The 14,916-nt window shown below is 42.5% G+C and overlaps 1 protein-coding gene across 5 annotated transcripts in view; it reads right to left on the bottom strand.

The window, feature by feature from the left end:
* SEMA5B (semaphorin 5B) overlaps positions 1–14,916 on the bottom strand; it is a 367,047-nt gene that overhangs the window by 71,736 nt on the left and 280,395 nt on the right. For all 5 annotated transcript variants that reach the window (XM_050917005.1, XM_050917004.1, XM_050917001.1 and 2 more), the window contains exons 7-10: positions 9,312–9,410; positions 7,867–8,080; positions 5,219–5,504; positions 1,100–1,235 (exon numbers count right to left, since the gene is read on the bottom strand). In XM_050917005.1, the coding sequence (XP_050772962.1) occupies positions 1,100–1,235; positions 5,219–5,504; positions 7,867–8,080; positions 9,312–9,410 (735 nt within the window). The remainder of the gene's footprint in view (positions 1–1,099; positions 1,236–5,218; positions 5,505–7,866; positions 8,081–9,311; positions 9,411–14,916) is intronic.

Genomic DNA, 14,916 nt, shown 5'->3' with positions numbered 1-14,916 from the left:
TGAATTTGTCTAGCTTCAACTTCCAGCCACTGAATCTGCAAATCGTGGCTGGGGAGTCTGCATGGCTCATTTTAAGAGTCTCATTCTAGACACTCACATACCGCAGTGATGAGCATAGCAGAAATACAAACCTAGCACAGGAATTCCCATTCTGCAGTCTCTCTAGCCCAATATGGTCTCCAACAGAGGCCAATGCTAGCTGCTTCAAGGGACGGTGCAAGAAGCCCCGCAGTGGGAAATTTCGGGATAATCTGTCTCCCAAGAAATTTTCATTCTCACTCTTTTAATTAGAGGCTATTTTCTGCCTTTCAGCATGAGGGTTTATATCTCTTACACAACTCCTGTTCATTTTATAAGTCTTTACTACAACAACTCTGGCTATTCTTAAGTCTCCACAGAAATGTTCAGTCTTCTTTTGAATCCTGCTAAACTCATCATCTCAGTAATATCATAGAGTCACAGTCATAACGTTTGAGGCCAGAAGGGGCCACCAGATCATCCAGTCTGACCTCCTGTATATCACAGGCCACCAAAGACCACCCAGACACCCCCATATCATGGCCAGCAACAAGGATTAGACCAAAGTATTACAGCTCACAAGAGACAACCCGGGCAGAGAATAGGAGGGATGAAGGAGCACCAATCCCCAAGACCCCTACAATGTCAGGTAATTGATTCGGTGAGATATACCCAGATCATGTGGCAGGGAGTTCCACAGATTAAGAATATGCTGTATGACAAAGATTTATTTTTACCCGATGAGAAGCTTGACCTATATATTTTTTCTCCTCGTTCTACTTCATTTGAATACAGATAATGATTCCCGCATTCTTCAAAAAAAACTGACCACGCTTTTCCCCTCTACCCACTTCAGTCTTTATCTTGAAGTATTTTGGTAAATCTAGAGCACTAAGAAGAACCCACCCCAAACCCTAATTTTCCATTACACCTCCCAGTGTGGAGCAATATAGTTCAGTGATTTGTATAGCACCAGGATTCTGCCTGGAGTCCTGAATTCCATAAACATCTACTCAGTACAAAAGTTCCATCAAAGAGAAATTAAAAGGGTCTGGAGTGAATTGAAGTGCTGCAGCAATACCTGAAAATTAGGGATGGGGTTTATTGTTGGCAGCCATGCTGATCTTGGATTCTCCTGGTATCGGAAAGGGCCATTAAACGCCTGAGTAATGGCACTGAGGTTGAAGGCACATACTGCTGAAGCAGCTATACTGTTTCTGAAAAGGGGGAAAAAATCAGTTTAATCATTAGAACATTGACAATTTCATCATAACAGACATCAAACGCCACTTGAATAAAATACATGTAAATTACTAGGTAAAAGTGCAGTGTTACAGATCTCAGAAGGAGGAAAAAATCCAGCCAGATTAGATGACAATCTTGAGAATGAATTTTAATCTCGATTGTAAAATGTACATGATTTAAGAGCCACAGAAGCAATCCTGACACAAAGGGCACATATTGTTCAATTTCCATGGATTATTTGTGTCCGGTTTTCTATTTAGTTTTTTACATCCCATCAATCCTGACTGATAATGAACAGACTAATTTTTAATTTCATGGTATTTGTCAGATGAAGTTGAAATTCAGTTTCTGTAGATGCCTGAAATCTATAGCTGCAAAAATATACTAAATACATCTAGAGAAAGAATTAGCACCAAGCCAGCAACTGCAACAGTTCAACATGCAAGGTCATGCCACAGAAGCTGTTTTCAATGACCACAGTTCACTTCTTTATGTCCCCAGCTGGGAATAGCATCTGTATCTGAATAGTATCAAGAATGCATGTGCCACGCAGAGGAATCAGTCTATAAAACAAATGCTTCTGGAGGAAGGACTATCTGCAAGGGAACTTGTTTCAGCAACTTTACCCTACTCAGTCATCATATCCTGCAGCTCAGCGGGCCATTGCTGTTCCATTTCTGTCAGCAAGGGCATGTTTTGGCAAGGTGCAAAGCACACTCCACTTCTGACTTTAATAGGCAGTGAGGTCACCCAGAACCACCCAGGACTGGCTCCATATCTAAGTAGGGTCAAGCCCTAAGCATAGGTATTTACTTAAGTGACAGGACTTGTATAAGCCCAACCTGGGATTCAACCCATTCTTTTTAAAGGAAGAAGAAAAGAGAGAGAAAATTAGAGAGAGAGACATCAAATTAAAAATAAAAACAGATCACTAAGGGATAGCATGATTGACTTGTCATAGTGGCTTCTAGCTAACCCAGGGTTTGCTTGACATACTGCGCTAATTAAGGCAATCTGAATTCTCTGAAAAGAACAATTTTTTACTAAACCAATAATTACACACAGAAAAAGCCTAGCTGCACGATTCCAGGCAGGGAACGAGAGGGACAGATTCTTTCACAGCGGATTCCTTTGGAGCAACCCAATGTAAAGAGGAACTTTTTTCTCCTATTCCCTTTTCCTCCCCCCACTAACTCCCCTCCCTGCACCTTCAATTCCACTGTGCAGTGGAGCAGTTCACTCTGAACATGTCAAAGCATTGCAAGTTGAACCTTTCTCCACTTTTGTCTGAATGCCGCTGACGCAGTGCATGTTCACAGAAAGCAGCTCTTTAGACAAAGCTAATTATGGGTGACAAGTAAATGCCTCGAGGCACACAAAAAAAGGCTAGTCTAAATAAAGCTGCATAGCTTTTCAAAATAGAATGAATTCTTATAGAGCCCTGCTAAACATTACAGAGTCAAGTTCCTTCCCTCTGCTGAAGATGAGTAAGAAGAGGTGAATATCAGATAATTATCCTGCCTCCAGGGCAGTGCTGTTCCACCCTATCAAAAGTTTGATCCCAATCTTAAACCACTGACATTTATTTCTCTGTACAGTTCTTTATTTCTGGGTGATGCATGGGCCAAGTATAGCTATCTCCTTCATTCATATCCAGTACTAGTGGTGATGGATCAACCAGGCAGTTTGGAAAATGCTTTCGTTCAAAGGGTTTTAAACGTGATCTCAATGACCTTATAGAAAAACTTTAATAACAACTGTTTAAATATTTCAGAAGCTAGTTCCCTAAATAAACCATATTTTCTGCTGACTTAGCTCAATATTACACAACAATGAGCAATAAATCTGTTTGCCATGGATTTTTCACAATGAAGCATGATATAAGCCAATCGTCCTTTGTTGGGAAATGGCCCTGATCCCATTAAGTGCGAGTTTTCAAAAGGTAATGATACTTTTAAACAAAAATCATGTTATCTTCAGTCTACCAGCAGAACAGTGGATAGAGACACAGACTGGTGCATAAATCAGCCTTATTTGGCATGCAGAACACATGTAGCAAGATATAAATCCTGATGGAAGTTAAAAGAATAATTATCATTATTTCTCTAGTCAGATGACAAATTGGAACATTTTCCTCTTTGAATTCTTGAAAGAACATTCTGTCGTAGCCACAAAAAACACTACTTGATCTAACTTCAGCTATGGTCTATAATAACGCATCTAGCCAATTACACCAGAGTTATATAACACATTGTTCTCAGCAGGTGGAGGCGAGAAGGATGAACCAAGTGTGGGGGTGGGCCCTTTAAGGCCATGGAGTAACAAGAGTGTCTAACTGTATCCTATACAGGGATTGGGTGACACCCATTACATTCCGTGTTGCTTACAAATAATGGGCGAAGTGATGCTACAGACCCAGCAGGAGAGTATCCTATCCCACCCATGCCACCCAATACCTTCTCCCAGTAGATTCTAAGTATACCAGTTGTTAATTATTATAATGTTTTAATTTTTTTTAAATGATCATTTCAAACTTTTTCATGACAAATGGATGTATGGATAAAAACTTTCAACATCTTCAATTGCAAACTGGTCAGCCACTTTTGGTAACATAAGCACTGTCTCATTACCTTCACCCGAAGCTCTAGCCAAGTTTCTTTATAGGGTCAGAATGTTTGGCTAATTTCCTTTAAGTATTAATTCTAGAGAGAGTTTCATGTAGAGTTTAGAACTGGGTTAGATTTTCTCCAAAGTCCACAGGGTGTTTGGATCTGGGTTTGTGGTTCAGGCCAACTGCCCAATGATATTTTCTTTTTTAATCTCTGCACTGGCTAGTTCCTGGCTGATTTTGGCAGTGAACATGTAGAAATAGCATAAGATAGATGGATAAGTACAGCGTACCACCTCCCTCTTGGTGTTTATAGAGTATGGGTGAAAGCCGGGACCCATCGACTTCAACGGCAAAAGTCCCACTGATTTCAATGGAGCCAGGATTTCACCTCTAGGGCTGCAATATCTAAGCACTGTACACGGATAACGAAAAGCACAACAACATGAGTTGCTTTGAGAGAAGTTGGTTCTCTGTCCCAATTTCAGTGTCAGTGGAGCCCATGCCAAAACAGCGTGACTCTTTCCAGTCTGCCCCTAGTTCCTGTAGAGAGGTTGAGTTTGCTGCAGCCTTTCAGCTAAGGAATCAGGTTCTTTAGCTCAAAAAGCAGACGTTTAGATCCAGGGTTCCCAAGCTCAATTTCTGCCACTGCCAACCCCTGCAGAAGCATCACTGTACACAGACTCCTATTTGAGTGTGATGCCAAGTCTCTGCCCTGCATGGGCTATTATTTGGGGCCAGATCTTTATTTACATGGAGTAGAATCCTAGTCCATGAGTAGCCCCGCAGGAGTCAGCTACACGAATTAGGCTCTCTGAGTGTCGCATCTTGTACAACAATTAATTCCATTTTCATCTTCTCCTTTATAATTCAGGCTAACAAACTCTAGAGAGTATTATTGTGACCTCATAATGGACATGCTGGTAGCAGTGAGAAATGGTTCTCACCTGAGCGTGGGGGGTTGGAGAAACCTGGTTTACACTCATCTAACTTTAAAAAAGTAAACAAAAACCTAAAAAAATTCACAATATATTTTTTAAACTTCACTCTTCTCCTCTGACTCTGTCCTCAGGATCCTCACACATGCACACCCAAAAACATTCCAATGCAACTTCCTTGAAAACGATCCCAACAAACATGAGAAAGGTGATATGACAATCTCCAGTTATGTCTTTACGCCCCTCTATTTTATAGTTCATGCTTCTCCCCGAAAGTACTAAAGGATATTTTACCGCTAAACGATCGTTCAGAATGATTGACTGGAAATGATAGTAAGAGAGTTTCATCGTGCTGGGGGCTGAGGTGGGAAAGTGGGACCAAAATGTAACTGAAAGTGTCACAACTCACACATTGGTAGTGAAGACTCCATAGATCAGGTCCTGCTCAGGAAGATAGAAGGTGCTTTGCAGTTCATTGTAATAGAAGGGGATTTCTCCAGAGCGGGAGCAGTTCAGCCTGGCCTTCATAAAAGTCGTCCACGTGTCCTCCAGCAAAAATCTCCCCCCAATGTCATTTTTGCAAACTCTGGCCACGCGAGAATAGACAGTTTTCCCACAATCATGTTCCACCGCGTTCTCACGGAAAAAGAAGTACGTGAACAAACCAATGTCATAGGCAGCAATAAAGTTGGGCTCTGGAAAACAGACGCGCAATGAGATTTACAGAGCTCAGAAGCTGAATGGTGCTCATTCAACAGCCCTGTGTGTTGCACCGTTAGGTTGTAGGGGACACCAGGTTGGAAGAGGGCATCCGAGCAGTGGGTCTGAGAATAATGACATATGAATGTGTAGCTCCCATTCAGTTCCTCAGCTCCAACCCTGGTGATGCAAATTCTGGGCCCAATCCTTTCACCATTGCTATCGGTGGCATACCTTCCACTGTAGTTAGACATTGTGTGTGTGTGTGTGTTCACTCTACAATACAAGCCACCCACTCCCTTTTCATTGCTGAGTCACACCTTCTGGTGTGTTAAACATGCTGTTTGCATCACCTCCTAATTCTTTAAATGCTGTATTGAAACAGTCAACCTATTCTCCTAATGCAGTGACAACTGGCTTCTATCACGAGCCTTTTTCCAGTTCATAGGCACTAAAAGATTTTCTCATGTTTGTAAAACAAACCACACCAAAACTGATAGTATCAGAACAAGCATTTTACTTCTTCCCCTACAAGAATTTAAAAGACCCTGGAAGAGGTTTGAAGCGTGCATTTTCATCAGACACTACGCAAAGTTCTAAAGTGTATATTCTTTCATGCCAACAGACTCTGTAGAAAAGCAAAAAGTTTGGCCAATGGACAATATTTGACTGGAGGGGGCTAAAACTGCTGATTTCACAGGCTGCTTTTATGATGCTTATGTCAGACTCATGCTCAAAGCAGGAAGAAAAATGTACAGGAATTCCTTTAATGCTACAGCCCAGGAGCGAGGAGAACAGAGCACGCACGGGGAGCTCTGATGAAGCTGCAAGGCAGGTTTAAGCTGGGAAGTAGTAGATAAGGAGAGGGCTCCACAGAATAGCTCCAATCAGATAATCACAGACAGAGCTATATAGATTGTAAGGCCCAAGGGACCATTATGATCACCTAATCTGATCTTCTACATAACACAGGCCACAGAATTTTCCCCCTGTGGTTCCTGCATCAAGCCCAGTAATTTCTGGTTGAAGTAGAGCATATCTTTTAGAAAGACATCTAATCCTCACAGACCGATTTCTTGAGATTTCAAATCCTCCACCTTCCTTGGTAACTTGTTTCAATGGTTAATTACCCCCACTGTTAAAAACAGGCACTTTATTTTCAGTTTGAAATTGTCAAGCTTTGGCTTCCAGCCTTTGATCTTATTGTAGTTTTGTGTGCTAGGCCAAAAAAACCTTTTTTAATCAGGTATTTTCTCCCCATGCAAGTACTTATGCTGCACAATCAAGTCACCTTTTAACCTTCTTTTGAGTAAGTTAAATAGATTATGCTCATTAAGTCTCTCACGGCAAGGCAGGTTTTCCAGACCTCAATCATTCCTGAGGCTCTTCATCGAACCCTTTCCAATTTTTCAACATCCTTCTTGAAATGTGGACACCAGAACAGGACACAGTATTCTGATAATAGTCTCACCAGTGCTGCATACAGAGGTACTACTGCCTTCATACTCCTACTCAATATCCCCATTGATACATCCACAGTTTGCATTAGCTTCTTTAGCTACAGCATTGCGACTGGCAGCTCAGCTTGGCTGTGCTCTTCTTTAAACTCTCTTTTCAGATTTTCTTTCCTTCTCCTGGATTTTTCTCTATTTGCGTTTCTGTTTCTTTGTGCAGGAAAACAGACCTAAAGGAGAAATGCTGGGACTTGCCTCCAAACGGAAAGACAATGCCATAGTCCAGCACCTTCCTCCTCTGGGCATTGCTTCACACAATATCCCGCAGCTCTATAGCAGCCTTCAAAAGCCTCACCAGAATCTGAAGAGTGGACACAAGCACTGTCCATAAGGTTTGATCCAAAGCCCACAGAAGTCAATAGAAAGACTCCCACTGACCTGAATGGATTGTGGATCAGGCCCCACTAACCAAGGGAAATAGCAGATTCTCCATCACTTACGTCTTTCAGTCAAGATTGGGTCTCTCTCTAATAGATCTGTCCTTGCTCATCCAGGGCTCGATGCAGGAATGACTGGATGAATTTTTATGACCTGGTTTACACAGGAGGTCAGACTAGATCATTATAATGATCCCTTCTGACCTTAACATCTATGAATGTATAATAGGCTGGGGGTTTATGTTGACTTAGTTTCTCCCGCTTTGGCATCTCAAAACTACATACCCAGCAGCCTGTCTCTGTAAAAAGTATTCTATAAACCACATTCTCTGAATTGTATAAAGTTCTCTGAAATCTCCTGTCAAGTCTGGATTCTGGTGTCAAATGAGGGAGAGGGAGCTGATTTACACGCCTATCCTGTTGCTTTCAATACCCCTATTGCTTCGGTTTGGCCAGCGGGACTTTACCATTAAGCCATTTGGAGTTGTATTGTGCAGTCCGAAGTGGGGGAACTTTTCCAAGGCTGCGGTAAATGGCAGGATCCCGTCCAGAGAAATCAATTACAGTCGCAGCATAGAGTTCTCCCCGTGATGTAATCACAGCTGTCGAGTTGTGCCGAGGGTCATACGGGCATCTAGCCACTCCATTTATTTTGTCAATGGTTTTACTAACATTTCCTACCTGTATTTAAAAGGAGAGAGAAAGTGGGAATAAAGGGTTTTATAGCACAGCTGGCTTCTCTAAGCATGCACGCAGAATTCAACCTTTCCTTGAGCACCTAGTAACAACCCCCATGTTAAAAAAAAAACAAAAACAATAGGCAATGGTAAGAAAATGACATTGTGAATGATTGTAAATCAAGGGTCAAATCTGCCACTTGCAGAGGGCCAGCACAAAGCCAGTTTGGTGCATCAGCTTCAGACCTGTTGGTCCTCTGCAAAAAGGTGATGTGCACCAGCCTGGGATGCCAGCGGGCACAGCTCGCCAATCTCAATGGAGTTGTACCCAAATACATCAGCTGCCTATTGACAGTCTTTGGATGTGTAGCTTCCTTCTGTTTCCAATTTTACCTGCTGACATTTTTAAATCACTGGGGTCCTGGTCCTGCTTCTTTTAATATCAAGGAGAGCTTTGTCATTTGCTTTGGTGGAACCCTATATGAGTTGGAATTCCAACAAACAGGGCCCACTCTCACTGAAAACAGCCTTTGTAGTACTAATGACACAGCTGCAGGGACCAATCCTGATTCTGAGGGGGAATCTCTCCTCTTTGGGAGCTGAAGAATGTGCTCCCCCCCACCCCCATTAGTTAGTCTGTGTTCCATGTCTTCTGAATCCACACAGCTCAATTGCCACTCAGGATAATCTGCTCCTTGAGAAGATCTTATCGAGACAACAGATGCGTGTTGCCAGTCCTAGCTGTCAGCAGTAGGCATGAGCAAAGGAAGACCAAGAAAGAGCCATGAAAGGCGTAAAGTTTCAACAGCCCTGCAATCCTTCTCACCACAAGGATTCCTTCACAGCTCTCCAGTGCTTCTGCCCTGCTCCCTACACGGGGCTGGGGTGAGGACAAGTGAAAAAAACCTCGCCTCCCAAAACAAAAGGGTAATCTGAGTCCAAGCCCCTTCCACCTCACAAAGCACTACCCTATAGGGAGTGTGTGACTCACAAGGCCACAAATATTGTTTTGTAGCTGAACCCAATTCATATATAGCATCAGCCTCATTTCCAAGCAAGGGGGGTGGGTGGGATCACAGCAAAGAGACATAATTTCAGATCAGCTGAATTTTGAATATTTATTCTATAATAGGGAATACTTCCATCTTCGCCTCAAAATGACTCTTTCCCTGGAACACACCCTCATCTCTCTCCACCATCCCTCCCCCTCCCAAAAGAGAAAGACAATAACAGACCTGTCTACTGGAACACACGGGGGAGAAGGCATTGGTACCACAGGTAAAAACCTTCTTGCCATAAACAATCAGCACTCGCACATAGTTCTGGCATTCCTCCTGCAAGAAGGGAAAATACAAACAGTCTATGTGAAAGGGGGACTGTCAAGGTAGCAGTTTTGTCAAAAAATCCTCGTATTTTCCTTACCTGTGTTACAGCAGAAATATACCGGAGAGCATTAATTATCTTTGAATAGCATCCAAGAGCCCCATCCTGGATCAGGCCCCATTGTGCACAGTGCTGTACAACTACACAGCTCTGTACAGTCCACTGCCTGAATGGGTAAGTCAGACAGGCAACAAATGACCAACGTGCAAAGCAAGATGTCCACGGAGATGTTAGAAACCCAGTTTGTTTGTTACTCCTCTAACCACCCCCATCCCCACTCCACTGAAAGGGCTGCAATAATCTAATCTAATTTATTCTTCACCGGTTACACCAATGGCTCACTTTAGGCACTTCACCTAGCTTGCAGGATGAGGGAGCGTTCACAACAGGACATTTTGTATCCATTTTCCTAGCAGTGCTGCAGCTGTGCCAGCATGACCAATGGCACAAGCTGTAGCGGAGACCAAGTGCCCTGCTTACACTGGGGGTCACACTGTTGCCAGTAGCAGTGTAGTTGCATTGCTGCTGGAAAAACAAGAAAGAAATTCTCTGCTGTAGACAAGGCCTGAGAGTCGATCAACGAGGCTCACTTGTGTCTAGGCAGCTTCACTGCCTGTTTTTCATGCACTGGGACTGTGCTCTCAGGAGTTTCACAGGATGCAGCATAAAACAAATTCCCCACACCAACCCAGGCCACTGAGTGCCAGCAAAGCCCCTATTTACATCTGTAACTGGGGACTCCAGCACGTAGCAAATGACTGATGGATCTGCATAGCCATAAATCCATGTCACTGCCCCAGTTCCCCAGAGCTGCCCTTAACAGCCCTGCAGAGTATGGGAGATGTCCTGTAAGTCTGCCATCAAAATCATGGCTTAGGGGTCTCTGTCCATCCTGCACTTCACAGAGAAAAGGATACAAGCAATTGTTCATCAACTACCATTCATAGGGCACATGGTAAAGAAATCAAATTAAATTCTACTGTAAACAGAAAAGGAAACTTGTTAAAAATAATAACCTCATCTTGGTTACGCTGGCTGCTTTGCTTTCCTCCCCCACCCCTCCTCCACCCTCTGTAGATAATCTGCCATTAAGCTGAGCCCACCATTGCAGACACGGCTCCTTCTTTTGAGAGTTGCAATCATGCTGCAAGCTCCCCTATCTCCAAGTCCTACAAGCGGCTGATCATTTCCCTGAAGATTTCATTTGCAAGATTCAGCCATGTAAAAACACTCCGTATCATTTGGGAGGGAAGAGACTTGCTCAGTTGCATTAAGTCCTATCTCCTTTCATTTGCTACATGGACATCAATTCCTGGAAGGACTGTATTTAAGGAAAGGCTACCAGCGTTAGCTAAGAACAAGGTACTGATGTTTAGAATATTTGGGGATTATTATTTTTTTTTAATATGCTACCAGGCAGTGGGATGTGCACTTTCAGAGCTAGTCAGGGAACACTCAAGGATTCCATGTGAAGGCTGCATTTTTCCATTGAGTCGGTGCCTGCCAATCTTAATTTCAGGTTTATCATTTCTTGATCAGATATAGCAGGGATCAAATTTGAAACCCCATGTGCCCTGGAACCAGAGCTTCAAATCCTAGCTGCGTCGATTCACCACTTCATCTGTCAGAAGCAGATGAACTGTTGTTTTGTCTATCAAACAGGACTTTAAATAACAAGATCTCTATCTGTTTCGTGTTGAAATTAAAGTTCCTGTGCTTTTTAAAATAAGACTAAGGGCTTGTCTGACCATGTCTCCTCTCACTCTGTCATGTTCTGCTGTGCTGTGTGATCTGATTGCCCTCCTCTACCCTAGAGGTGGCTGCATTTCACTGGTGGGTAAAGGAATTCTTGTCTATGTAAGTCATAGTTCTGCAATTCTGACTCAGCCAATAACTGAGTGAGGGTTTCCCCTGATTTAGGACTGCAGATTTGGGGTTGATAGCTGTACAGGACCAAGAATATGTTGCTCAGTGGCTGCTATATAAATAACTAGACATGGGCCCAATCCCTTTCTCCCACAACATTTTCTATTTCAGATGTGGGGAAGGTTCAGCATCTAAACCAGTATGCAGATCTGCATCCAAATTCCACTCTCAGAGAAGCTAACCCAACCCCACTCCTACTCCCAATTCCCCCAGCCTTGAGGGGATTGTAATCAGCATCTGATCTGAATTAGCCACAGATGTTTAATTTGATCTTTTAGGGGGTAACTTGTGTTAGGGGTGCGTACAGTGTTGCCTAGATTCCTTTATTATTATTTTAGGAACAACAAACAACATTTACAGAATTTGCCGCTTTGCCACAGAACTATATTCCGGTCCTTCACTTCCGTTTTAAAAAAAAAAAAAAAAAAGCCCACATGGCCAGCAAGATAACACTGAAAAAATGAACGATCTGTAAGCTGATGCTGCAGCGTCTTCCTGAGTCTGCAGGCAGCCAGCAACAATGAACAGCAAAGTATGACATGAATTCTACTCCAGGGTGATTAGGACGCTCAAAGCAACCCAACCTGGCTGATAAATTACCTGTATTTTTGAGAGGTTATGCACGGTTTTTAATTGTACTTGCTCGAGCAAAAACGTAGGCATTTAGCAAAAACAGAAGGTGAATGGCTAAGGAATCTATATTGAGGAGATCTTACCGCTGTGGTCTGAGCTCGCCTCCCTGCTCCTGATCGTGGCAGCAAAGAACATGGTTAGTATGGGGGTAATAGGTTAAAACAGAAGCATTTGACAGCTGATATTTTTCACAAAAATTGAATGATCTGAATTCGCTACAGTTTTCATTGGTTATAATGGAAGCTAGGGCAAATAGTGGCATTTTCTACAGCGCTTGGGAGGAGGAGGAGGAGGAAGAGAATGCTGCCAGGCAGAGTGATACCATGGGGCAAATGTAATTGTCTTATTCCTACAAAATAATTGCCTGGAATCTGCATAGCTTCTTTAACCAAAGTAAGTCTCTAGTGAGAATAACAATGCTGCACATTTCTGGAAGAAGGGCAATGATAACATAGCTCTTTTTATCCACTGAGCTTAAAGAATTTTCCTCAGCTTTATTTAAAGCCTCATAACATCCCTCTGAAGCAGGTAGATATTATTCTCCCCTGTTTACAGAAAGGTGAACTGTGGCAAAGAGATGTTAAGGGACTTGCCCAAGATCATGCACTTAGACTCAGTGGCAGCTCTGAGAACAGGACCCATGAGTCTTGACTTCCAGTCCCCTCCTCTAGCCACCAAATAGCACAAACTCCTACACATCCCTAAAAATAGTACTGTATTAAATCTTACATTTTTCACTGCTGCCTCCACACTCTCAGTTGCCTCAGTCTGTGTTGTGTGAAAGCCTCAAGCAAAAGCAAGAATGATGCAGAAATGTTTAGATTCACTCTCAAAACTTCCCCATGTGCTTAACATGAAATACCTCCTTATTTCCCCCCCCCCCTCAAAATACCGTTGTAAAAGACCAGCCTTCTATACACATTCTTTAAATTTACCACCTTGTCCACAAGACCTGGGGTCTCTCTGAAAAGTTATCTGTGGCTGTACTTGATATACTTCTCCCTATAACTTAAATTTGTAACTTGTTAGTGAAATTAAATCAAATGCTGCAAAACAACCAACTCCAAGTCACAGCCTCTGACTCGCCAGCTTCTTAGACATAAACGTTTTAAACAAATAGAAGCTATTCAGTGATAGATTTTACTAGCTAGATGTGGAGCAATTACTGTTCTAAATAGAGGTGGCTGAATCCAAAGAGGTTTTCCTCCCAGTCACAAAGTTTGCCATGTCAGACTTCACAACACAACAATATTTACATCACAATCTGATGTCATGGCACCAGCCCAGATGAACCTGTGACCAATCAGCCTGTGGAATTCATTACCACAAAATATTATTGAGTCCAAGAGTTTAATCAGATTCCAAAAAAAAGGACTGGACATTTACATGACAACAAAAACAGCCCCCATTATAATAGATAGGATTATTTTCAAAAATGAGGGTGGAACTGATATAAACCCTTATGTTTACTGCTCAAAAAATAAGTCAACTTCTAAATAATAGGGTCAGAAAGAACTTCCACTAAGGACAGGCTATTCCATAATTATCCACTTCTGAGTTCTTGCTCCGTCCTCTGAAACATATAGCATTGGCCACTTTCAGAGACAAGATGCTAAACGAAATGGACAATTGGTCTGATCCAGCTGAGCTATTCCTGTTTTCCTAGAAAGCATGAGTATCTAACTGCTGGCCTAGTACTCAGTCCACTAGGTCACCCCGCTTCAATATCAGTGATAGAACTTCCTCAAAAGCCCTCACTTGCGTTTCCATAGATTCATAGATTTCATGACCAGAAAGGACCATTGTAACCACCAAATCTGACTGCCTGTAGAACACAGGCCATAGGACTGCCCCAGAAAAATTCCTACAGCAGCTCTTTCAGAGAAACATCCAATCTTGATTTTAAAATGGTCAGTGATAGAGAACCCATCACGACCCTTGGTAAATTGTTCCAATTGCTAATTAATGGTTAGTTTTGTTTCCATTACTTTGATCGTTGCCACCTAATTTAAGTCTTTGCTACTTTGTTTCATTCATTCCAACATCTGGCTTTAAAAGCTCCATGAACAACGTAATATCGACCAGCAAGGTATTAAGAGCAGGCCTCATTCTGGCATTTCCACACTTGCAGGCCACTCTGAATTGTCACCAAGAGCATTTCAAACCCAATCATAGAAAATGGCGCCTTTCTCACCTTCTCCCCATTACTACCCTTCTTCATCTGGGGAGACCAGCAAGGCAAATAAAGGGGGCTGAAGTCCCTGCTGGGTTGAAGTTCAAATAAAAATCAAAAGGCAGTTTTCAGCATATTAAGAACAAACCTGTTGCAGATGCTTCCCAAGGCATGTAATCTGTCATCCTTGAACACTGGGGGTTTGAAACGCGCCAACCCTTAATCTCATTGCAAAGATGTATTTTTCCTTCTGATGACTAACTATATGGCAGCACTCCCTTTAATTGGGACCTTACTTTGAATAAATCAGTGGGGCTGGGTTTTCTGTGTGCTTTGTATTTTGTTTTTAGCCATTTGGCTCAAAATAGTGCACAACAGGTGAGCTGAACGTTTTGGTGGATCATGAAACTAACATCATGTAAAAATACAAATGTGATATAATGGGGAAGGATTGATTCTGGATGATCTGTTGCCTTTGGCAAAGAAACACATAAGCCATTTAGACAGCAAGGAGGGAGAAGATCCACTTGGTGTGGGGTCCACAGTGGTTTTACTAGGAGAAATGGAGTAATGCTGAACAAAGGTATAGGTAAGAGGAGGACTACAATCAAACCTCTAATGGTAAGATCTTGGTTGTGGATAAATGGAAGTATATTTTCACACTATGCACAATTAACCTGTGGAACTCGTTGCCTCAAGATACCATCCAGGCAAAGAGCTTAGAA

This window comes from Gopherus flavomarginatus, chromosome 10 (assembly GCF_025201925.1).
Source record: "Gopherus flavomarginatus isolate rGopFla2 chromosome 10, rGopFla2.mat.asm, whole genome shotgun sequence".
In the NCBI taxonomy this organism is placed as follows: Eukaryota; Metazoa; Chordata; order Testudines; family Testudinidae; genus Gopherus; species Gopherus flavomarginatus.
The sequence above is the reverse complement of the archived record's forward strand: the minus strand, read 5'-3'. Positions and strand labels throughout refer to the sequence as shown.